The 25,020-nt window shown below is 43.0% G+C and overlaps 2 protein-coding genes and 1 pseudogene across 8 annotated transcripts in view; 2 read left to right on the top strand and 1 right to left on the bottom strand.

Moving 5' to 3' along the window:
* The window catches only part of LOC111955193 (protein MTSS 1-like), a 54,345-nt gene extending 44,895 nt beyond the window's left edge, over positions 1-9,450 (top strand). The window contains exons 11-15 of one of the 3 annotated variants that reach the window (XM_023975332.2): positions 2,925-3,053; positions 3,435-3,686; positions 4,001-4,159; positions 6,274-6,430; positions 6,728-9,450. In XM_023975332.2, the coding sequence (XP_023831100.1) occupies positions 2,925-3,053; positions 3,435-3,686; positions 4,001-4,159; positions 6,274-6,430; positions 6,728-7,353 (1,323 nt within the window). In that variant the 3' untranslated portion in view covers positions 7,354-9,450. The remainder of the gene's footprint in view (positions 1-2,924; positions 3,054-3,434; positions 3,687-4,000; positions 4,160-6,273; positions 6,431-6,727) is intronic. The other 2 variants (XM_070436057.1, XM_023975336.2) reach the window with 2 other exon arrangements.
* A 135-nt stretch (positions 9,451-9,585) lies between these two features.
* LOC111954840 (NADH dehydrogenase [ubiquinone] 1 beta subcomplex subunit 9-like) lies at positions 9,586-12,350 on the bottom strand. 5 transcript variants are annotated; one of them, XM_070436120.1, is made up of 5 exons: positions 11,581-11,669; positions 11,183-11,353; positions 10,874-11,044; positions 10,536-10,645; positions 9,586-10,026 (listed from the first exon to the last, which is right to left on the bottom strand). In XM_070436120.1, the coding sequence occupies exons 4-5, from the start codon at positions 10,635-10,637 to the stop codon at positions 9,895-9,897; spliced, it is 234 nt and encodes a 77-aa protein (XP_070292221.1). In that variant the 5' UTR covers positions 10,638-10,645; positions 10,874-11,044; positions 11,183-11,353; positions 11,581-11,669; the 3' UTR covers positions 9,586-9,894. The 5 variants fall into 5 exon arrangements, with proteins under 5 accessions (XP_070292221.1, XP_070292220.1, XP_070292223.1 ...); XM_070436119.1 differs by having other exon boundaries at positions 10,874-11,353; XM_070436122.1 differs by lacking the exons at positions 10,874-11,044; positions 11,183-11,353; positions 11,581-11,669 and adding an exon at positions 12,330-12,350.
* Positions 12,351-16,154: 3,804 nt separating this feature from the next.
* Positions 16,155-22,806, top strand: LOC111955168 (E3 ubiquitin-protein ligase RNF139-like; annotated as a pseudogene).
* The last annotated feature ends 2,214 nt before the right edge of the window (positions 22,807-25,020 follow it).

Below are 25,020 nucleotides of genomic sequence, written 5' to 3'. Positions count from 1 at the left end.
AAAATAACAATAACGAGGCTATATACAGGGGGTACCGGTACCGAGTCAATGTGCGGGGGTACAGGTTAGTCGAGGTAATTTGTACATGTAGGTAGGGGTAAAGTGACCATGCATAGATAATAAACAGCGAGTAGCAGTAGTGTAAAAACAAAGGGGGGGGTGTCAATGTAAATAGTCCGGGTGGCCATTTGATTAATTGTTCAGTAGTCTTATGGCTTGGGGGTAGAAGCTGTTAAGGAGCCTTTTGGACCTAGACTTGACACTCCGGTACCGTTTGCCGTGCGATAGCAGAGAGAACAGTCTATGACTTTGGTGACTAGTGTCTTTGACAATTTTTTGGGCCTTCATCTGACATCGCCTAGAATATAGGTCCTGGATGTCAGGAAGCTTAACCCCAGTGATGTACTCGGCCGTACGCACTACCCTCTGTAGAACCTTGCGGTCGGATGCCGAGCAGTTGCCATACCAAGCGGTGACGCAACCGGTCAGGAGGCTCTCGATGGTGCAGCTGTAGAACATTTTGAGGATCTGGGGACCCATGCCAAATCTTTTCAGTCTCCTGAGGGGGAATAGGTGTTGTCGTGCCCTCTTCACGACTTTCTTGGTGTGTTTGGACCATGATAGTTTGTTGGTGAGGTGGACACCAAGGAACTTGAAACTCTCGACCCATTCCACTTCAGCCCCGTCGATGTGAATGGGGGTGGGTTCGGCCCTCCTTTTGGTGTTATGACTGCTTTATCTACACCCCTCAAACAGACATATTACAGAAACCCTAAACACACTCTGAAGAAGTAACATATGAACTAAAACATATGCACAAAACACACACACGGTAACAGAGACATTGTATTCCAATCGACACTTCACTCTCTCCACCTGGGCTTTGTTACTGGTCAGAAAGAATCCTCCCAGGTTGCTAGGTAACGGGGATCATTAGAGCCAGCAGTGGTGGCGTCGCTGTGGGAGACTGTGCAGATAGATCTCGATGAGTCATCCTCAGTCACACCCCCATTACATTACATTAGACCAGTAGAGCCACAGGGGTGAGCAGCTGGGAGCTAGCCCAACAGACAGCTGGGTCTGATTGATTGCACACACACACACACACACACACACACACACACACACACACACACACACACACACACCAAAACACACACACACACACACACACACACACACACACACACACACACACACACACACACACACACACACACACACACACACACACACACACACACACACACACACACCAGTGTGTTTAGTCACTGTACATAGATCATGTAAAGGCCTTATGTACTGTATACATGTATGACTACAGTGTTGCTTGAATACAAGGTAAGGCTTGTGTGGTCTCAGGTGACTGGAGATATGCCTGCTTTGTAGCTGCTCAACTCAAACAATGCCCTATGTAGTTCTAATTACCATTCAAATGCTGTGCTAATGTGGAAGGCTTTTAATGGCTGAAAAGCACAGTTGTTGTTTTAAGTGACAGTTTTAACAGTGGCCAAGTCGAATACTGTGGCTATTTAATTATAATGTAGYCCTACCAGAGTGGCCTACCATCAAAAACAATGGAAAAAATGCATCCCATAACATTTTAACATGGAAATAGCTGTTCTATCATTCATCCTACAGTAGCAGCCAATGTGTGGTGTTCAGTGTAGGCCTACATTCCARGAGACTTTTGAAAAAAATCKTGCAGGGCTTGACATTAACCTGTTTATCCAATTGCCCTTCAGACAAGGTGACTGAAAATGTTGTTGTATTTGATGCAAGATACCACTTTACAAAAAAATGCATTATTATTTCCATACCATTATTACAGAAAATCAGACAAATTACYCTACCCTTTGCCTATTGGCTACTTAGTTTATTCAAGCCTGTCTCAAAATACAACACTGCCCCTTTAAGACAAATAGAAGCTCTTTACCTGACTTGCTTTTCAAAGTTGTCTAGAAATGTACATGTTTTGTGTGCTTGTAAGACGCAATCACTCCCCTATTGCTGACTACAAATGATATATAACTGGGCTAATAACTCACTAACTAGCAAGGATATGAACAAAATGTGCACGTGGCTACATGCAGCTCTCGCTTTGATCTTAAAACAAGCGCATCTACTCACGACCGCTCATGCTGTAAACACAGTCCGGTTCAAAGTGAATGGCACAGATCCGTATACAGTTTAAGTCAGAAGTTTACATACACCTRAGCCAAATACATTTAAACTCAGTTTTTCACAATTCTTGACATTTAATCCTAGTAAAAATTCTCTGTCTTAGGTCAGTTAGGATCACCACTTTATTTTAAGAATGTGAAATGTCAGAATAATAGTAGAGAGAATTATTTATTTCAGCTTTTATTRCTTTCTTCACATTCCCAGTGGGTCAGAAGTTTACATACACTCAATTAGTATTTGGTAGCATTGCCTTMAAATTGMTTAACTTGGGTCAAACGTTTCGGGTAGCCTTCCACAAGCTTCCCACAATAAGTTGGATGAATTTTGTGCATTAGTCCTGGGGAAGCTGTGCGGCAGTCTCGGCACTACTGTGCTCAGCTTGGAGGGAACATTGCTAAGCACCTATGACTATGCAATGGATTTMATTAATAATAGTAATCTCTGCATCTGCTTACTGCTAGCTGTTTAGTGTGTAACAAGTCACACTTATATGCATAACTTTCATGCTTTGCTGTAGTGCTTATAGTTTTTATATGATACAGTATGTGTTTTCCTTCTTATCGAGGTTGCAAATCCATAACGTTTTTCTAATGTTCTTTTTTTCTCTGTCCTTCCGTCTGTGCATCTTGTCTTTTTTACCGTCTCTTCGTGGCTGCTCTGTTTTGAACTGCTTCTTTATATATTTGTGTGTGTGTGTGTGTGTGTGTCCCTCTCTGTCCTGCTGCACGGCTTTGCTGTAGACCTCTGGCTCTTCATCCTCGGCCGTCTCCGAGACTTGCCAGCCTGTCAGTGAGGGCAGCTGCTCCTCCTCCTCCTCCTCCTCACCTGCCTCCTCTAAGGAGACCTGCTCCAGCACTAGGGTGGAACAGGTGAACACACACACGCTTAGACACTCAGATACGTACATACTCCTCTAAACATGAGCAGTATTATTAAGTACACTGTTTTGCTGGTTGATCAAACCTCCCTCATTCCTGTCACATAGACAACAGGGTCATGTTCAGTCGGCCTTAAATACGGGAGCATTCTTAAGTTCAGGTAGTAGCCTACCTTCTCCGTTTCACTTTGGTTCAAAATGTGCCTACTGAACATGACACAGGTGTCTGCTACCATGATTTGATATTATAATTAGATTCCATCTGATTTCAGTCGTGTGCATTATTTTCACCTTATTGTTTCATTCCCAGCAGCCGCCCTTTTGAATTATCATTTCTCATTGTTGTGTCACTTTGTCKTCCACTCACATTCAGCTGTCAAACGGGCACGATCATCAACATCACGGGCCCTCCACTGCCCTCTATCTGTCAGGCGGGGGCATGCAGGAGGTCTACCCCGACCTCCCTCCATCCTCCCCTTCCACCCCCCTCGCCTCGCCCTCCTACTCTCCCACCTCCCCCGTGTGGGCATGGTCGAGACCAAGTTCTGCCCTCCTGGTGGACTACCCCCCCTATTGCGCCCTGGGGCCGGGCATGATCCCCTCCTCCAAGGTCCCCACCTGGAAGGTGCGTCCATTCTGTCATCAACCGCCTCCTCCTCTTCCTCCTTCTTTTTCTCCTCTTCCAGTCTCCCCTGTGGGTGATCAAACACTGATACACTTTTCAAATCACAGGGAGATTGCAAACACTCTGGTTACWTTATGCTAGTATTTATATGTGGAGTCAGTCATACAGCATAAAGTCATATGTCATTCATAAAGGCATGAATGCTATACAATCAGTTTGTCCTTTTTCTTCAGTTTCCTGCTTAATGAACACAACAGAGCAGAGCTATTCTTTGTGGGCTTTGCTAAAGAGCTTTGTCTTTCTGTGTTGTGCAGGACTGGGCCAAGCCAGGGCCCTACGACCAGCCCATGGTGAACACCCTGAGGAGGACCAAGGAGAAGAGGGAGACTCCAAATCCCAGCAGCCCCCAGGCCACCACACCAGGGGACGAGCCCCAGAGAGCCAAGGGAACCAATGCAGTCATAACAGCCAAGGTAAAATATACAAAGACATAGCTACACCCATAATTTCAGAAACGTGTGGATACTAATACCAATACCCCAAATGTAGAGATGTACAGTARATATGACCATGTTTCATTAGAATGCGATGTATGTGTTTATATTGTACGACAGACCTGGGCTCCATACATGTCAAATATTTATTTTATTTACTGTATACTATAGGAAAAACTCAATCAAGCACAGCTTAAGTTAAAAAAATATATTTACATAGTATTCACATAGAATTTAACCCAGGTCTATTGTACTGTTAAATGCAGTTGTCTGTATGGTGTGAAATATGCTTTTAGTATATACAGTGCATTCAGAAAGTTTTCAGACCCCTTGACTTTTTCCACATTTTGTTGTGTTACAGCCTTATTCTAAAATGGATTATATAGTTTTTCCCCCTCATCAATCTACACACAATACTCCATAATGACAAAGCAAAAACAGGTTTTTAGACATTTTTGCAAATGTATTAAAAATAAAACACAGATATATCACATTTGCATAAGTATTCAGACCCTTTACTCAGTACTTTGTTGAAGCACATTTGGCAGCGATTACAGCCTTGAGTCTTCTTAGGTATGAAGCTACAAGCTTGGCACACCTGTATTTGGGGAGTTGCTCCCATTCTWKTCTACAAATCTTCTCAAGCTCTGTCAGGTTGGATGGGAAGAGTCGCTGCGCAGCTATTTTCAGGTCTCTCCGGAGATGTTTGATCGGGTTCAAGTCCAGGCTCTGGTTGGGCCACTCAAGGACATTCAGAGACTTGTCCCGAAGCCACACCTGCATCGTKTTGGCTGTGTGCTTAGTGTCATTGTCCTGTTGGAAGGTGAACCTTCGCCCCCAGTCTGAGGTCTTTAGCGTTCTGGAGCATGTTTTCATCAAGGATTTCTCTGTACTTTGCTCAGTTCATTTTCCCCTCAATCCTGACTAGTCTCCCAGTCCCTGCCGCTGTAAAACATCCCCACAGCATGATGCTGCCAACACCATGCTTCACCGTAGGGATGGTGCCAGGTTTCCTTCAGAGATGACGCTTGGCATTCGGGCCAAAGAGTTCAATCTTGGTTTCATCAGACCAGAGAATCTTGTTTCTCATGGTCTGAGAGTATTTTAGGTGTCTTTTGGCAAACTCCAAGCGGGCTGTCATGTGGCTTCTCTCTGGCCACTCTACCATGAAGACCTGATTTGGAGTGCTGCAGAGAGATGGTTGTCCTTCTGGAAGGTTCTCCCAGCTCCACAGAGGAACTCTGGAGCTCTGTCAGAGAGACCATCGGGTTCTTGGTCACCTCCCTGACCAAGGCCCTTTCCCCCGATTGCTCAGTTTGGCTGGGCGGCCAGCTCTAGGAAGAGTCTTGGTGGTTACAAACTTCTTCCATTTAAGAATGATGGAGGRCACTGTGTTCTTGGGGACCTTCATTGCTGCAGACATTTTTTGATACCCTTCCCCAGATCTGTGCCTCGACACAATCCTGTCTCGGTTTTTGCTCTGACATGCTCTAATAAGGCTGTAACGTAACAAAATGTGGATAAGTCAAGGGCTCTGAATACTTTCCGAATGCACTGTATATTGCTGTATGCTTGCTGTTATGTGAATTTATATAGGGTTGAATTCTGACATAAGATAAGTAGATTTAACATGGACTTAAGTCAATAAAACATGGACTTACTGTACATTTTTTTTTTTTTTTTTTACTTAATTAAGTCTATGTTATCTCCTGCAAAATACCATTGTCTACATATGTGAAAATGGCATATTTCTAAGTTTGAAGTTAAAAAGTTCTACCCGATGACATCATTAAAAGTTAGAACATTTGACACTATGAGATTTGCGGTGACGTAGGATCAAAAAACACTGTCCCTCTGGCTAGAAAATCATAGAGAAGCACTTTTTTAGTACCTTTCATCTTATCTTTTTAACCACAGATCATAGAAACACGCTGTTTTCAGACATGTAGACAGTGGTATGGTTTTGGAAATTATGAACATGAGGTTGAAAAGTGGCGGAATTGTCCTCTAAGGCAACTTATCGCAAGTCTGAATAGGGCCCATATTGCATAGGTATGTATAAGCTATATGTCTTAATGTATGTGTGTCAGCAGGAGGAGGCGGAGGCCCATGAGGAGCTGGCCCTGGCTCTGGCCCGCGGGTTGCAGCTGGATATCCAGCACTCCAGCAGGGACTCCCTGCAGTGCTCCAGTGGCTACAGCACCCAGAACACCACACCCTGCTGCTCTGAGGACACCATACCCTCACAAGGTACTGTAGTGTGTATGTGTGTGTCTCCCACCTCATGTTAGGGGTAATCAACATCAGTTCTTAATATATAAGGGTATAAAGTCAATGTATGGGATATTTGATAGGGATCCACTCACTTTGAATTATAGTGAGCAATAGTAGGTAATAGTCATGTTTTGACTTCAGGATCTGAACCTCTGTCTAATAGCATTTTGTTATCAGCGTCTATACGGATGAAAAATTTGCATTTGAAGTGTACTGCATGTTAAAAGTGTAAGTGACAATGATCCTCATCCACATATCATCTCGTCCCACCAGTGTCCGACTACGACTACTTCTCCGTGGGTGGCGACCAAGAGACGGACCAGCCCGACTTCAACAAGTCCTCCACCATCCCCCGCAACAGTGACATCAGCCAGTCCTACCGCCGCATGTTCCAGGCCAAGCGGCCGGCCTCCACAGCGGGCATCCCCCCCACAGCCCCCTCCCCCGGCAGTATTGTCACCCCCGGGGTGGCCACCATCCGCCGCACGCCCTCCTCCAAGCCCAACCTGCGGCGGTCCTCCGGAGGCCTGGGTCTGGGCCCCATCCCCATCAAGACCCCCATGATCCCTGTCAAGACGCCCACTGTTCCCGAGCACCCCAGGTTGTTCTTCAGAGGAGAGAGCGAGGGAGCGGGACCGCTGAGCCCACTCTCTTCAGCGGGGGACAACGGCTTGGTGTCTCCCAAGGCACCCTGGGATGCTCAGGCCTCCTCCGATCCACCCACTCCCCCACCTCAGCCTGGTAGTAGGCTGTCAGAGTGGGACCGTGAGGCCCTGCCAGAGGTTCAGGAGGAGGAGCCTGGCTGCGGTGAGGGGGAAGATGTGCTCTTGGCCATACGGCGAGGGGTCAAACTGAAGAAGACGATGTCCAACGACCGGTCGGCGCCGCGAATAGTGTGAGAGTGCGAGGTCGGGCTTCCCCTCAATGGAGCAGATTCAATCACCTACATACAGTAACTCAGTGTCTTCACCCTATAGGTTTAAGAAAAGGGTGGGAGTCTAGATGCGTGAAAATATGCACGAAAGGAGGGAACGGACTGACAACTGCTTTGACTATTTTCAAATGACGAAAAATATCAAATCTTTTATTTGTATGTACATATTTATATTTTGATGCGTTTGTATYTTTTGRGTTCGATGCTCCTCTTCGTACTTTCTCCTTTTGCCCGTACATTGTCATGAAAGGTGCCAAAAGGCTTCGAGCTGAATTAACTTAAATGACTTTATTTTACTGAATAGGATGAATCATTTCTGTGAAAACACATAGAAGGTATAGAAATACATACAAGGTAAGATTGTGTGCAGAAAAGGAGTACATAAGAAAATAACCACAATGGAAAGCGGTATTTTACTTTTCTGTAATATATCAAATATTTTCTGTTTTCTTTTACCAATGAAAAATGTATACATTTGCATGTTCTACCGCAATTAATTGCACCCCAATAAATTAGACTCCAAAAGAATGAGAACAAAAATGTTTAAATACATCCCACTGTCAATAGGAAGCTTCTTAGTCAACAAAGGACACAAGGACCTGCAATCCTTAACAATCTACTCAGTGGTTGTCAACGGGTGTGACATCATTTGTCAATAGTAATATGTTGCACAGGTTTCTACCTTGAATGCAACTCAGGTGTCAGTGGAAGCACTCATTGATTGGTGGCTATAGAARAGAAGTCTTATTTAATTTCATGTTTTTCTCTATTATTACAGAAGAAAGTTCCCATTACGCTGAGATTGATCATTTATTTCAATATAAGTGATGCTGTGCTAAACGTCATACAGAGGATTCATACGCAAATGTAAATGGAAAACGTTAAAAGTGCTCGTCCTGCTGTGAAAATACTAGTACTCTGTGAAAGCTATTCTAGTGGTGATCACTGGTAACTACAACTCATTCAAACACAATAAACTAATAGTATTAGTAAATGTTTAAAAAAAAGAGTTGGAAAGGTTACAAAGTCAAGTTTGTGTTAGCTTGTGTTCAGCACCATCAGCTGAATGAAGTCAGAATTCACTATAGCGACTACCTAAAGTATTTCACAAGATGACAATGCCTAATATGTATAGACATCCAAAACGTTCTTTTTTCCACTATTTTTCACGAACGCCATACTTTAGTTAGTGGTGTGTAAGTTGTAGCTCAGGGGTACTGTCAAACATAATTTCAAGACAACCCATTAAACTAAATAGAGTAATGCATGTTATTTTAAATTTTTTACTCTTAAGTGTCAAAGCTCGTTTTTATACTGAACCTATTTATCCCAACACATTTCCCCCATTTAAGAGCAGTTGGACTTTCTGCATAATGACTGAAGCCTGATTATTTTTTCCATTCAAGACAGGGGAAACTAAAGATGGGAAACTAAAGATAGGTAACAGGGGAAACTAAAGTGTGGCCGATGCAACAATATGCACATGACGCTAAAAATCCTGTATAGCTCCTGACTCAATTATTCTATACAATGGTCTGATAGTCCATGTAAAACTTAGCTGTAATATACTGTAGTTCCCCCGTTGATGTAGCGATACATTGCCAAATCTTATGTATGCTAAATGGTTAGAAGTAATAAGTTTGTTTTTGGTCATGGTAAAAGACTCACTCCTTGTAAATACAAGGTTTTGTCCCAATGGTCTGCAACAGTTTCATTTCCTTCATGGCCAGATGCAAGAGGTCTTAGCCTACTTATATATGACAGTTAAAAGTAATATGAAGTAAACTGTTCATCTTGAAGTTCATTGACAAGAGGGAAAAGAGGCAATGAAAGGAAGGAGCATTGGGACGCAGATTGGGATAGATTGACATACACTTTAGTACTCTAGCCTTGCAAGTCTGTTGATGACCTAGAGACATGTTTGGACAGAGTTGACCTCTTTCTGTACCACTGGCGTTCTAAGATAATTGTTCAGTTCCTGAATTCTGTCTCCTATTTTCTATGTAACAGTTGTTTCAGCTAAAAATAAAGATGTAGCAGAATGTAAGTCTGTTGAAAAAGGTTCTAAAAGTGTTTTTGATTTTCTGCTTTCTAAATGTCTTATTTGTTGTAGTACGATTTCCTGACAATGAATGGAGATCATAAAATCGGTATCACTTGCTCAAGATACTAATAATGCATATCAAGAGACATCAAGCATTTCTCAATAATTATACTCATTTATTTAAACAGATGTCCTTGTACAGGAAAATAACAGCTACAGTACATTTGAAAGRCACCTGCTTTTACAACTAAATAATTACTGTCAATTCAGGCAGGGTGGAATACCTTCTGACAAAGCATACTGCAACCTCTTCCAAAACTACTCCATTATATCAATATCTTTACAGAGGGACAGTAATTCACAAGGAGGTGAATCTGCATGCTGTTGTGTGGTAGAAGGTACTGTGGTGAGCTGCCATGTGCTGTTATGGCGTTATCACCAGGTAGTGTCATCCGGGGGCTCTTAGACGGGGCGCTCCCTGGGGAGGGTGACGTACTGCCACCACAGAGGGGGCAGGTCGCCGTCCTTGCGGGCTGGGGGTAGGGCCTCCGACTTGGGCCCAATGGCAGGGGTCACTCCCTGCAGCTCCTGGACCTGAATCGAGATGACACCACCAACAGTGCAAATTTCAACAATTCATGTAGATTGATTAATAAGGCAGTCTGACGTGAGTATACTCAATTGATTCATTGGGTTATTTAATTAATATGAACATTGTTAATCTGTCATATTTCTAATCCAACAGGAAGAAAGTAATTGAAGAACTTCAAAAGAAAATATGCCAAGAGCCTGATTATGCCTTGAAAGAACATTGCATAAAATCAAACGTTCCCAGACTTCCCACTCAGGCCCTTTTTGGAGGATGTAGGTTATTGGTGAGTGTGCTTGTCAGCAAATACAAAGATATATGAATGCACTAAGTCACGCTGTATAAGAGCTTCTGCTAAATGACTAAAATGTAAATGTTTTAAAAAATTGTGAACATCAAACCATGCATTCTTTAACTTTGATGCTTTGTTTAGCACAGAAATTTTTACTTTCACAAGAACATATGAGAATGGACAGAATTCCATTTGTGGAAAAAGGACTGTAGCCTGACCTACCTCTCTGTCCCAGCTCTGTTCTCGCAGGTTCTTRCACTGCTCCCTCTTGGCAAAGTAGAATACATGGCCGTCTCTGAGGAATGCCAGTGATCTAGACACCATTCAGGGACCTGCAAAAACAATACAAGAAATCAGAAACAGACAATGCATGGCTTCACTATTGTAGCATTTGAGGGTCAACAGCAAAGAGGATTAAATCAGCAGCCCAGTAATTAGAGCAAGCACACTACCTCCTGTGCCATAAGGTCCAGACCTTCGGCAGAAATCATAGTATGGTACTATACTAGGCACTTGTGAAGATCTTACTTAAAAAAAAAAAGTATGAGCAAAGATCTTACCGTATGAAGATCACAAAGACACTACTTCTCCAACAGAAATCCAAGTTCACGCTGGTAGGCAATGTCATGGGGACGTTGGCAAGCAAACTCATGCACAGAAACACATCCTCGGGTCTAACGGTCTCTCGCACCGAACTGCGCATGTGCAGGCCGTCAAATCAAAAGGCACTCCTTCAATATAGAGTTGTTTGACGAAAATTAAAACGTGCCTGTCACTTTCACGAGGTGCAATAACATGCTGGGGGTATATTTGAGAATCAGTTGTATGTATCCGCAACGCACAATGGACATCCTAATTTAGTTAGCTACCTTGTACATTTCATATCTTTCATAGGAAGTTCCTCCTGGAGAGTCAGGGAAGAGGTAAGGCTGCAGTTGTTGGTTAGACCAGATTTCCTCCTCTCCTGCATCATAGTGGCTTTGACCATTTCCTTCTCGAAGCGTGCCCTTCACATGCACGCGTAAAAGCGGTATTTATCTCTGTAAACCAAATAAGTAGGGGTAGTACCTCGGTTAGTGTCAACAATAACAGGCTACTACACTCAGTCAGTTGTGTATACTAACGTTAAACACACTATCAGCGTAACGTTACAGAGCACCAATTTGAACAGATAGTTAACTAGCTAGCTAATTTTGTTTGTCCAGCAGCTGGATAGCATGTCAGCGAGTGTAACYTTAATCCCACGGGAAAACAGAGGGTGACCTACCTAGCAAGCTATTGTAGTTAGGTTCTAGTTGGTTCCATGCAGTCGATACGAGCTTTGAACATCATCCCAACGACAACAACATTGGCGTACCTAAAAAATACACCATGATTCAAGGTGCCTCAAGACTTTTTGATTGTGAGTAAGGTAAGCAGTGGCCATTTTATGTCCCCTGTCACTATAATTTMAAACTGTCTTTGCTGTCAGTTTCGGCGGCGAGGAGGATTGTGGGACATTGGATGTCTGCGATTTGGCAWTACGTTTTACACTTACGTTGCGCACAAAAAATGGGAAAGATATCTGATAATGCTCTAGAGCAGGGATCATCAACTTCAGCCGCGGGCCAATTTGATGGACGGGGGCCGGAACATAATTAAAATTAAGTTGTCAAATCGACGGCAAGAAGCACAAAACGTACATTTGTATACGATCATGTCTCTATTATGCGTGGGAATAATTGGTAACAGATTTTCTAAATTAAAATCACTTGGAGCTGATTTCCTGGTGTTTGTACAGTCTTATGTTAAATMAAATAGCTATTTTTTWTGTTCAGAAAAGTTTGGGGGKCAAATAAAAGTGGGGAACCCRGGCATACAGTATGTTATAGTGATGACTGAAACTAGATTTATTCATTCATTCATGCTAATCTGAGCATTACCAGCTGCATTGATTTGATTAACCCTGTGATAACTGAATGTATGGTTGTTGTTCAGGATGATATCTGATTTTTGTGATATCAATCCCTTCTTTACCTTTCTGTTCCAGACAAGTGCTTGAGGTCATGGCTGCTGCAAGGAATGAGGATTCTGTGGYAAGGGCAAACACCATTTACAACAACACTATTAAAGTGTTCTTTACTGGAAGCTGATTACATTTCCTGAAATACATTTTCCTTGACCTCATTTGAAAATGCCCTTTTCCKCTAGGGAAGAGCATTTCATGCTACTCTTCAAAAGTAGTTTTTTTACACCATCTTCCAACAGGTTCCAACTGCTCATAATAGCACTTGCTGGTGTCAATCAGTGAAGTCCTAGAAAATGCTTTATCGCAAACTTTGTATGGAGAATMAAGTTAGCATGGCATAAGAAAGTTCTTTCAATTGGAGTCAAACCAAAAATATGATACTCATAATTAAATACACTTTTCCATGAGGAATTTAAGTCATCCCTCAAATCAGTATGGGGGGAATTACGACCAGGGTTAAGCGGTTGTAAATMAAATGTAATTCCCTTTTTATGCACTTTTCTCTCTATGCYTATTCTGAGAATASCATGCTATTCACCCGCTAGTCGTTTGGGGTGGAGATCGAATAAATTAAGGTGTGGCGGAGGTGTGTCTACAGATACGGCATATTCTAACCTTGACTTAATTCCCTAATAATTCCACCACCTTTATACGCGAGGAAACCATGAATAAGGTCTAGTGAACCTACCGGTTCTAAGTGGAAAAAGCATCTATACTGAACAAAAATATAAACACAACATGTAAAGTGTTGGTCCCATGTTTCATGATTTGAAATAAAAGTTCCCAGAAATGTTCAATTAGCACAAAAAACATATTCCTCTCAAATGTTGTGCACAAATTTGTTGACATCCCTGTTAGTGAGCATTTCACCTTTTCCCAGATAATCCATCCACCTGACAGATATGGCATATGATTAAACACCGTGATCATTACACAGGTGTACCTTGTGCTGGGGATAATAAAAGGACACTCTAAAATGTGCAGTTTTGTCACACAACACAATGCCACAGATGTCTTAAGTTTTGAGGGAGCATGCAATTGGCATGCTTWCTGCAGGAATGTCCACTAGAGCTGTTGCCAGAGAATGTAATGTTAATTTCTCTACCATAAACCGCCTCCAATGTTGTTTTAGAGAATTTGGCAGTACATCCAACCGGCCTCACAATCATAGACCACGTGTAACGACGCCAGCCCAGAACCTCCACATCCGGCTTATTAACCTGCACGATAGTCTGAGACCAGCCACTTGGACAGCTGATGAAACAGAGGAGTATTTCTCTGTGTAATAAAGCCCTTTTGTGGGGAAAAATTCATTCGGATTTGCTGGGTTTGGCTCCCCAGTGGGTGGACTGGCTCCCAAATGGGTGGGTCTATATCCTCCCAGGCCCACCTSTGGTTGTGCCCCTGCCCAGTCATGTGAAATCAATAGATAAGGGTCTAATTTATTTATTTCAGGTGAGTGATTTCCTTACAGTAATTCCTACAGTATGAACTGTAATTCAGTAAAATCGTTGAAATTGTTGCATTTACATTTTTGTTCAGAATACTTTACTTTTTCCAAGAGAAATAACATCATTCTCCATGCACTGTAATTTACAACTTGATAAGAAATTAGTAATCCGTTTGGGTAAGTGAATTGTAAATATAAATTACACTTGTTTAAGATCTATTTGACCTTATAATCYCTGGACACGAATGTGAAACAGTCACATGGCAGCAAACTGACGCATATCAACTTTCCCACAGTAAAGTTTATGAAATGCTGTGCCATTATGCAGAATTMAAATTGTACGGRSTTTTAACTTGCASGGATGGSCACTCTCGAATGTCTTAKTTACAGTATAGGCTACCCCGACTTTCTCTGTTTACTATTTCTTATATGTTAAATATTAGCCGCTATCAGTATTGACCATCAGTAGGCCTAATAACCACACATATTCAACTGCCAATTTACTGTTAGTTCCCTTCTGTTGGTAAAGTTTACACTATCATTACATTTAATTACATTGTTTCATTTACCTTAATTTGCTTCCTCTGTAAACGCTGTCATGGCTGTGTGGTTGTTGCTGAGGATCATTAGTAACAGTTGATAATATAAAAAAAGACATAGGCTAATTAAATCGCTARGGAGTGAAGACCAAGCTGTAACAGTTTCAACCCGACACATAAGTCGCTCTGGATAAGAGCGTCTGCTAAATGACTTAAATGTAAATGTAAATGGCGCAATACTTGGCTGTGTTATCAATCACACAGTTCCATGGTTGGTGCAGGCAATAGACAAGGGTATAGCCTACTATTGTACACTATTCTCTCTATTGTAATTCTATGTACACTAACCTTCAAACATAACCATGGGTTGAAGAACTGAATGTGGCCATTTTTAGAATGAATCAAACCACTGTTTTCTTTATTTTCGCAACAGGCCCTCCAAACCTGTTTTTTATGATTCATAAATACTTTCCTAAACCTAAATAATCTACAAGATGAGTATTTTTAAATCTGATGAAACAGAGACGAACATGCATATAYATGGATGGCTTTCTTTCATTGATCCCTAATATGAACCCAGTTCTCTCAAAATATTCTAGTGAGCCTGTCGACAATATTTTTACTAAAAGGTACAATGTATWTAAAGGGATGGTTTAAGATAAATGTGATGAAACCCCTATTGAATGAAAACTCCACGAGAAAATCTGTTGGCCAGCAAGTGGGAGGGTTTTCAGTAGTTGAATGAAATTGATCAGAGCACGCYAGGTAGCCASACCTGCAAAGCACATTATGTGACTGGATAAGGTAGTCTGAATACCAAATACTGAGAGGTGCGTAGGAAAGGCGTACATTTRCTAAGTCTAAATCGGCCCCTATATGAATCAACATGCTAGGTGTCATTTGACTGATCTGTGTYTGTTTAGATTGAGCAAGAACCCCCRCATGTATTTAATTATGTTACAGGYAGAGTTGGAAGTGAACCATCATCGATTGCAAAAACATACATTAAAATGTTATTAGTGATTTACTGAAAGCTGCTGAAAGCCAGATATTCAACAGCTGTAATATCTCATTCAAAACATCTGGGAACTCGGAAATCTCCAACTTGTGGTTKKATTTTTTTWAACTAGGCAAGTAAGTTAATAACAAATTCTTATTTACAATGACGGCCAAGGAACAGTGGGTTAACTGCCTTGTTCAGTTAACCCACTTCAGACCTGAATATCACTGACGTTATGATTTGACCTCCTTTRTCCCCGAGTTCCCTGTTGTCTTGAAAGTGCCATACAGCACGTCGACAACGTCACAGGCCACACCTTTTCACGTCRGAGGCAAAGATTTTWTATAACMAACTCAAGATAGGCCACSGCCTGTCGTTTCAATTGGGAGAAATTAATCCTAGTGTGGAAGAACAAGCAATGATGTGGGCAGAGCCAAGCACGAGCTAGCGAAAGCCTWTTGCCGCSTTMTATMACTTATTTGCATATTTCRGTTAGGGAACGCCTACTCTGTGACGTTCGCGTGTGCAATAACTCAATTCGCCCTTTGCACCCCTTCTAAAAAACGCAACTTTAAGAAACTTTGGCAAAGGGTAAAATCTACAACACTTAGTCCACTCTGTTCTTAACATATTATAGTTTTGAAAACAGAAAACTGTATCGAGATCAAATGTTTCATATATGAGAACATTTGCTACATGTCGGCCAAATCCATCTTGCTCCATCTTTTCCCACAGCCGGCCACTGSGCTTCTTCTCACCACCATATTTGGTAAGGAAAGGAAACGCCAACCGGATGCTTCACATGTGTACATCCGGTGAAATATGTGTCTCGTTGTTCTATCTGTGTCCGAGGGGGTTCAAAAAMAGTAGCAACTTCCGCGTTCTTTGCATAGCAACAGGTGAAGATGGCGGATTGTACGGACCCGGTTAAATAACGTGTGGGAAGTTGAAACCGAAAGAAGCCAGAAGTTGGGGTTTTTAAACTCTAAAACGGAGTGACAGAGTCCTCCAAGGACTTACATCGTAAGCCATGGCATCAGCTAATGTCCGGATCGGCCAACAAGCCTTGACCGTGCTGGATGTGGCACTTCGCGTCCCTTGCATCTTTATTATCGACGCCATTTTTAACTCTTACTATGATCCTGGGTCAGGATGGGCCGGGACAGCGGGGAAGATTTTAATCCGAGTCATGGGTAAGATAATTATTCGTTTTGGACCCCTACATGCGAGCAACTACCACCCTCTTGATAGCTAGCTAGTTACTATTGTACACATCAGGGTGGATGAGCCGCGTCACGTCAATGGCGAAGGGCCTCGACTACAGTCCACTCACTCCTTCCAAAGCCGATTTACCAGCGATAACAACTTGAAGACCTTGTTTTGCGCAGTTGTTAGCCAGCTAGGTAGCTAATAACTCTACCCCAACGAATTGTATGCTTCCTAGTAGTTAGCTAGCCAACTAAGTAACGTGTTAACTAATATTTTGGTCATATGCCTGTCTATCAGACAYATGAATGCCAGCCAGGTGTTTTAAGATATTTTACTTATGGCCKAGTATTTAGTAAACTTGTGAAGAATAGGCTAAACCTGCTGTGTCCATAAAGGACAAATAGTTGACGGTGTGGCCTTCATTTTGGCCTGTCAATACTGTCAGACAAACATGTTTAGATGTCAAACAAACGTCTAACTAGRTTGCGGAACTCAATGCGCCTTTTTGAGGCATACTTACTGCCCTCAATRCCAACACAATGTTTGCGTGACAAACAGCCTACCTACCTAGTATACAAGTTACACTATATATAGAAAAGTATGTGGACACCCCTTCAAATTAGTGGATTTAGCTATTTCAGCCATACCCGTTGCTGACAGGTGTATAAAATTGAGCACACATGCATGCAATCTCCGTAGACTATGGAACGCCGCTTGGGTCTTTAGATYCATGTCATAACACTAGTTGACGCGTTAAATAAGCTTTTAATTTGACACGTCAAATAACAGAATTATGTTGTGTGTTCTGAATTTGAAAATTTGAATTTTACTGTCAGTAGCACTGTCAAACTGTACTAAAAAAGTCTGCAAGCACACACTGGCCACGAACAATGTGTTTACAATATCGCTTTGGTAATAAGGCATTATTTGTTCGACCGCCCAAAGTTAACGTAATAAGCAGCCCGCTAGCTTCATCTGGCTAGTGAGGCTCGACCGGGCCGGGTTATGTGTTGTGAAGATAGCCACAATAAAGATTAYGCACATTAGTGGAATTTGCGGTTTGCCTTCAAAATAAAAGTACCTCTTTTGAAAGTGATGCAGAAGGTTACAATTGGTGGAATCATGCCATATTTAGACTAGATMATGTTAAACAAGGTTGGAATGTGAAGCAATMAAATGGGGTATCYGTCTACTTGGTGACACCCACAGAACACAACTGTTTAGAGTTTACGCAAATATTAGCGTTGTATTTCTTATCGCGGGACTGTGACTGMGMYYKWMKWMRRKCKCAGTCAGCCTATTGTGTGTATTGACATTCATATTGCACTGTACAGCTTTACCTAAGGATTGGGGATCAATGAAATGGGGTATCAGTCTACTCAACACCCAATATATTTTTCCCAAGTCCTCCTCAGAGTTATCAGACTTCAAAACATCAACCAGCAATTGTTTTCCCTCTGGAATAGTGTTAAATACAGGTTGACAATAATGTGCCTCAATTGAGTTGTTTCAGAGTCCTGCAATAAGAGCTACGACGCCTAATGATCTCTGGTGTCATGAAGTAGACTGATCCCATGTCATTGATCACCAATCCATAGGTATATGCTGTACCAGTGAATATAAGTATGCCCCCAATGCAATTCTAAAGTAGAATACATCCGTGTGATTTTGTTTGTCAAATTAACAAAGTGTCTTGATTTTAAAATACATTCCAACTCGTTTGCATGATCATTCAATATGACATAAATCTATTTGTATTCAATTGCATCACTGTCAATGACATACTTTTATTCTGAAGGCTAACCAAAGTCCACTATTGGTGGCTAGCTTCACATAGATGGGTCCGACCACCATTAATCAAATAAGAACTGTCTTATAAATTAGGGTCATTTTAGATGACACCTAGCTATTAGTTAGCTAGCTAGCTATATAGCTACTGAAACAGATTGTCGTTTTGCTGTGTTTTTGGGAAAGAACATTGTGTTGCATCGTCGCGCTAGCTAGCTTTTTACGACCGAGCACTGTCCAGAGCTTGGGGAAGGGCAGGTGCGCGAGACAACTTTACCAGCATCATAGCATACATATCGATGAATCGTTGTGACATATGAAATACGAGTGATAGTGTAACCACTGTGTAATAACTATGTACAAAATTAATGAAAGTGTTAAATTATTATGACACGCAGTCTTATCCAGGTCCTGATTGGTCAACAAGCTTATTGGACACGTCAAATAGTGTTATTTGATGTATCTTTTTTGACACGCAAAGACCCAAACGGCATTCCATAATAGACTAACATTGGCAGAATGGCCTTACTGAAGAGCTCAGTGACTTAAAACGTGGCACCGTCATAGGATGCCACCTTTCCATCAAGTCAGTTCTTTGAATTTCTGCCCTGCTAGAGCTGCCTGGTCAACTGTAAGTTCTGTTATTGTAAAGTGCAAACGTTTAGGAGTAACAATGGCTCAGCTGCGAAGTGGTAGGCCACACAAGTGCTGTACAGTGTAAAAATTGTCTATCCTCGGTTGCAACACTCACTACTGAGTTCCAAACTGCCTCTGGAAGCAACGTGAGCACAATAACTGTACATTGGGAGCTTCATTAAATGGGTTTCTAGGCCGAGCAGCCGCATTGCCAAGTGTCGACTGGAGTGGTGTAATGCTCGCCGCCATTGGAGCAGTGGAAATGCGTTCTCTGGAGTAATGAATCACCCTTCACAATCTGGCAGTCCCATGGACAAATATGGGTTTGTCGGATGCCAGGAGAACGCTACCTGCCCCAATGCGCATAGTGCCAGCTGTGAAGTTTGGTAGAGTAGGAATAATAGTCTGGGGCAGTTTTTCATGGTTCAGGCTAGGCCACTTAGTTCCAGTGAAGGGAAATCTTAACGCTACAGCATACAATGACATTCTAAATTATTGTGTGCTATCAAACTTGTGGCAAAAGTTTMGGGAAGGCCCTTTCATGTTTCAGCATGACAATGCCCCTCATGCACAAAGCGAGGTCCATACAGAAATGGTTTGTCGAGATCTGTGTGGAAGAACTTGACTGGCCTGCACAGAGCCCTGACCTCAACCCCATCGAACACCTTTGGGATGAATTGGAACGCCGACTGCGAGCCGTCCTAATCGCCCTATATCAATGCCTGACCTCACTAATGCTCTTGTAGCTGAATGGAAGCAAGTCTCCACAGCAATGTTCCAACTTCTATTGGAAAGCCTTCCCAGAAGACTGGAGTCTGTTATAGCAGCTAAAGGGGGACCAACTCCATATTAATGCCCATGATTTTGGAATGAGATGTTCGAGTAGGTGTCCACATACCTTTGATCATGTAGTGTACCATACTACTCTCTCCTTGCAAACATGTCATTTAGACCTATGTAATGTTTTTCAGACACATTTTTAGTTCGCCTTGCCAGAAGATACCGACCCTACCGTTGTGGTTGTTTACACTGAGCTGCACTGGGGTAGGAACGCAATCATGGTTACATTAATTAAGACACCATGGAGCCGGTGTGAGATATGGGTCGGAAAACATACCGATGCATTGATGGGATATGCCACTGTACTCCATTAGACTTTTATCCACACTGATACATCGAAGATTAACGGTAGGYTCGGTATTTTCTTCAAATAGTTTGCCTAAACAGTAAGATACTGCCAAATGACTGATTCTTCTCCAGCTAACTGTAGTTCTAAACCTTATCATAAATCAATACTTGTTATACAGTAGGGGGTTTATTTCTCGTGATGGCATGAAGGTAAAACATTGTTGTTGCATGCAGTGCAGAAACAATTTGTATGTTGACACTATGGTTTCAATTTCTTTCAGGTATCACGGTCTCCAGTGTGGTCCTGGTGTTATCACAGAAGGCCCTATTCAAGGTCTACACACTATTCTTCGCTGTGCTCCTGGGAGTGGCGGCCGTTCTTATCAACTACCACGCCACATCTCACATAGACTTCTACAGCGCCTARTACAAAGCAGCGCTGGGCTTCAGACTCCTACCACGAAATGGGCCCACCCTATGGCTGGGCATGGCCGTGGTGCAACTCCTTTTTGGCATGGGCTATGTGGTGCTGCTAAACCTTCAGTCTGTGTTTGCTACTCTTATGGTCCTGGATATCATGATTCCGCTGTTGGGGCTCATAATCGAGCTTCCCGTGGACGTAKGGCAACTGGTAGCGGTGGCCTCTGGCCTGGCTCTGGCTCTGAACACAGCTGTGTGCCTGGCCCTTAAGCTCAAGTGGTTCTACTACTCCTGCCGCTARGTCTACCTGCTGGTGCGTCACATGTACCGCATCTACGGGCTGCAGCTTCTGGTGGAGGACACCTGGAAGAGGATCCGCTTCCCGGACGTGCTCCGTGTCTTCTGGCTCACACGCATGACAGTGCAGGCCATCATCCTGGTCTACGTGGTCAAGGTGGTGCGGCACGAGAGCGGCGACCACAGCTACCTGACGTGGGATGTTTTCTGGGACCTGTTCAGCAACCTCATCATCAGCGGCTGTGACTCTATGCTGACAGTGTTGGGCATGAGCGCCGTCATCTCCTCCATCGCGCACTACCTGGGCCTCAGCATCCTAGCATTCATCGGCTCCACTGAGGAGGAGGACAAGCGGCTGGGCTTCGTGGCACCCGTTCTCTTCTTCATCCTGGCCCTGCAAACGGGCCTCAGTGGCCTGGACCCTGAGGAACGGCTGGTGCGGCTCAGCCGCAACATGTGCCTTCTGCTGACTGCCATCCTGCACTTCATCCATGGCATGACGGACCCRGTMCTCATGTCGCTGAGTGCCTCGCACGTCTCTTCCTTCCGCCGCCACTTTCCGGTCCTGCTGGTGTCGCTCTGTCTCTTTGTGCTGCCTGTTGTGCTCAGCTACGCCCTGTGGCACTACTATGCCCTCAACACCTGGCTGTTCGCCGTCACTGCCTTCTGCGTGGAGCTCTGCCTCAAGGTGGTGGTGTCGCTGACGGTCTACGGCCTCTTTATGGTGGATGGCTACTACAACGTGTTGTGGGAGAAGCTGGACGACTACGTTTACTACGTGCGCTCCATGGGCAGCGTCATCGAGTTTGTCTTTGGCGTCATCATGTTTGGCAACGGCGCCTACACCATGATGTTTGAGGCGGGCAGCAAGATCCGCGCCTGCATGATGTGCCTCCACGCCTACTTCAACATCTACCTGCAGGCCAAGAACGGCTGGAAGACCTTCATCAACCGCCGTACGGCCGTCAAGAAGATAAACTCCCTGCCGGAGGTGAAGGGKGACCAGCTGCGCGACATTGAGGACGTCTGCGCTATATGCTACCAGGAGTTTGCCACGTCTGCGCGCATCACCCCATGCCAACACTACTTCCACGCACTCTGCCTRCGTAAGTGGCTCTACATTCAGGACACATGTCCCATGTGCCACCAGAAGGTGTACATTGAGGAGGAGGTCCGGGACAAGGCACCCTTCTCCAACAACAACGGCTACGTGGCTCCAGGCGAGGATCTGGGCCAGTTTGCAGAGCCCGGCGGGGCAGAGGACGAAGCAGCCGCAGGTGGAGCTGAGCCTGAGAATGAACTACTGGAGGATAATGACAGTATTGAGTATGACGAGGATGAGTGGGGGACACAGAACAGGGAAARGCCTATAGAAGAAGACTATATTAATGATGACACAGACTCTAATGGGGACTGATCAGAATATAGAGAGAAATATATTATATATATATATATTTAAGTTAAAAACAATTTTCTCTATCAGGGATGTCATTTATTTTCTCTTTTTAGATTTGTTTCCTTTCTTGTTTGTCTTTGGGCTAGCTGCAGAGTTGTAATTGCTATGACTGAGTGTGCCTAGGTGGTTGGGTGTCCCAAGAGGTGCAGTTCAGTGTGAGACCCACATTCCTCGTGTTTTGTAGGGATGTCGTGTGTTTGCTGTTTTGCTGAAAGAAGGTAAGCTAGGAGCCGAGAGGGGTTCCGCAGCGCCAAGAGCTCCGCGCTAAGAAGAGGTTTAATTAAAACGTGYCGTGCTACTGTAATCACTGATATACCTCTTATCATTACTACTGGTCMCTTGTGTGACCTTGGTTAAATTGTGTACGTTATTGTACATGTAATAAAAATACACGTTCCCTTAGAAAAGATGTTGTATTCAAATTAGTGTTTTGACTCTACTTTACTCGATTTCAACAGATGTTTGAGTCATACCTTGGAACTGAAATTGCACCATGTTTTGATCAGACCATGTGTTAATTAAGTGATCTCTGCATTTCAACTAGCTCACTTCAAATAGTTGTAGCCATAGCCGCGGGAAGTAGGTGTGCTGAGGGTGCCTCAGCACCCCCTGAAAAATATGAATAAAAACAATTTTAWAACTAAAAAAAAAAGTGCCCTTTTTTTCCCTTACAAAAGCAGTGCACTGGGCCTTAAAACGCTGTCAGTTCAACRTTAAACTACTTTGCAGATATGAAACAGACAACCATAATATCAGTAAAAAATATKAAATTCCCAGTTTATGCTATAAAACCAACTTTTTAAGAGGTTTTAAAAATAGGTTATATTTTACTCAACATTCCATGATGTACACTTAGGCATTGTTGGCAGAATAGATGGATGGAGTTGACTGCCTGATTTAATATAATTCACCAATACATTTCTTGATAGTCCACAAAATATTGCTATCAGGTTGTAAATCACAGCTGGCCTGGTACATTGTTTGCTACCTCCATTTGGGATGCACTCTCAGTTTCAATGACTCAATATTTTGGACAAAAACGGACGAATGTAACGAAGGCTGGGAATGTCAATCAAACTAGCAAAGGGCAATGATCACAGGTCAGTCATTACCGTGGCTAATAGGCTAGTGTATCAACTTATGTACCAAGCTAAAAACACGGAGCCTAGCTAGATAGCTAGCTGCTAGGAGGATGTCATGTCATTGGAGGAGTGGGTGAGTGACTGACTTATTCCCCTCATATCGTTTTTCGGTGGCTGTACATGGCTAGAGATGCAGATGTCATTTGGTTAGCTAGCAAGAACTTGAACAACTGTTATCCATTTAGTACATCTCTTGCATTCGCAAATTCACTCAGGCCATCTACACTGATTTTCAGAGCGCTCTCGTCTGAGTGTGTCAGAGCGGAGAATAACTGAATTTACGAACGCACAACACCTGCTAGATATGACCGGTGTCAGTAAACATAGGCAAGAAAAGTAAGTTAGTCATGAACGCTTTAGATAACATGTAAACAGCCTAACCAGCTCAACTYGGGCGATTAAAATGGTCAGAGTGAGGCGTTCTTTCATTTGTGTCGAAGTAGTTAGCAGGTTAGCCAACTTTAGACAGTTAGCGTGGGAGCTTGGTTGGGACAATAATTAATGCATTGGCAGGCAAGCTGCAGAAGGATGAGTAGGCTACAATTCCCCATCGTTTATCAGTGCAATTTTGACGGGCAACTAGATGGTTAAGCTAATGTCCCTTATCTTGTTGTTGATGTGCATAACTGAGCGAGAGACTACCCTYTCATGGTTGTTTGATCAGTAAGACTGTAAAGRTCCRAAATCTAAGAGGACTCCCGTGGTATATACATATTTTCAGAAATCCATTCAGGTGTATTTGTGGCTTCTGGCGAATGCATTCTAATCTAAAGGTTGTGTTGTTGCAACTGCCTGTAAACACAGTCGAGTTCAAAGTGAATGATGGCAGGCCTGTGTGGCAAATAGCTTGTTTACGTAAATGCCTACTGTAGCTCTGATTTGCTATGGTGGACCAGTCTGCGTAGACTCCTGGACGAGACATGTTTTATTTACTGAACTGTCTATTAATTGAACAAACGCARGGCCYCTTTCCCGCTCTATATTGCTGTAGAATTTTCACAAATGCCTTACTATACGTAATTCTCAAACATTCTAAGAATTTATGAAAATGACCATATCTACGTGCTTGCTTGTCAGAAAATGTTTTAAAAGGTGTCATTCTTCSTGGGGGTGTGAACAGYTTTTAATAWAAAATGCTGTCAGTTCACTTTAAGAGTGCTAGTGGACCGATATAGTGTCCGTAACTCAGGCAACAACAAAAAAAATCTGCACCCCTCACTTCTTGCGCTTAGCGGAGCAGAGCTATTGTCAAGGAAGTGAGTTTGTGTTTATACAGGACGTATCGTCCCACCTACCGTCAACCAATCATGTCAACACGGAGCCCTCCTCATTGTTACAAAATTTGAGAGGCGTCTGTCGATGCGGTACAGAGCTTGATTTGGCCTCTGCATGCCTCCAGATGATTGGCTCTTGCGTCACACCAGGCCTCCGAACCAGGCCTCCGAAAACAAGGTCAGATCAAGCATAAATTGGCTTTTATCCACTCTATTGCAGTTTTAAAACAACAAAAATTACATTATTTAAAAATGGAAACAGCTTCCAGAGAAACTAACGTTTACAATGTTATTTTCAATATTAATTATTATCAAGAAAGGTAACTTGAAACTACTGAAAGTATCACTTGTCCTAATCAG

This window comes from Salvelinus sp. IW2-2015, linkage group LG30 (genome assembly GCF_002910315.2).
Source record: "Salvelinus sp. IW2-2015 linkage group LG30, ASM291031v2, whole genome shotgun sequence".
NCBI classification, from domain to species: Eukaryota; Metazoa; Chordata; class Actinopteri; order Salmoniformes; family Salmonidae; genus Salvelinus; species Salvelinus sp. IW2-2015.
Note: the sequence above shows the minus strand (reverse complement) of the source record. Positions and strands in the feature narration are given on the sequence as shown.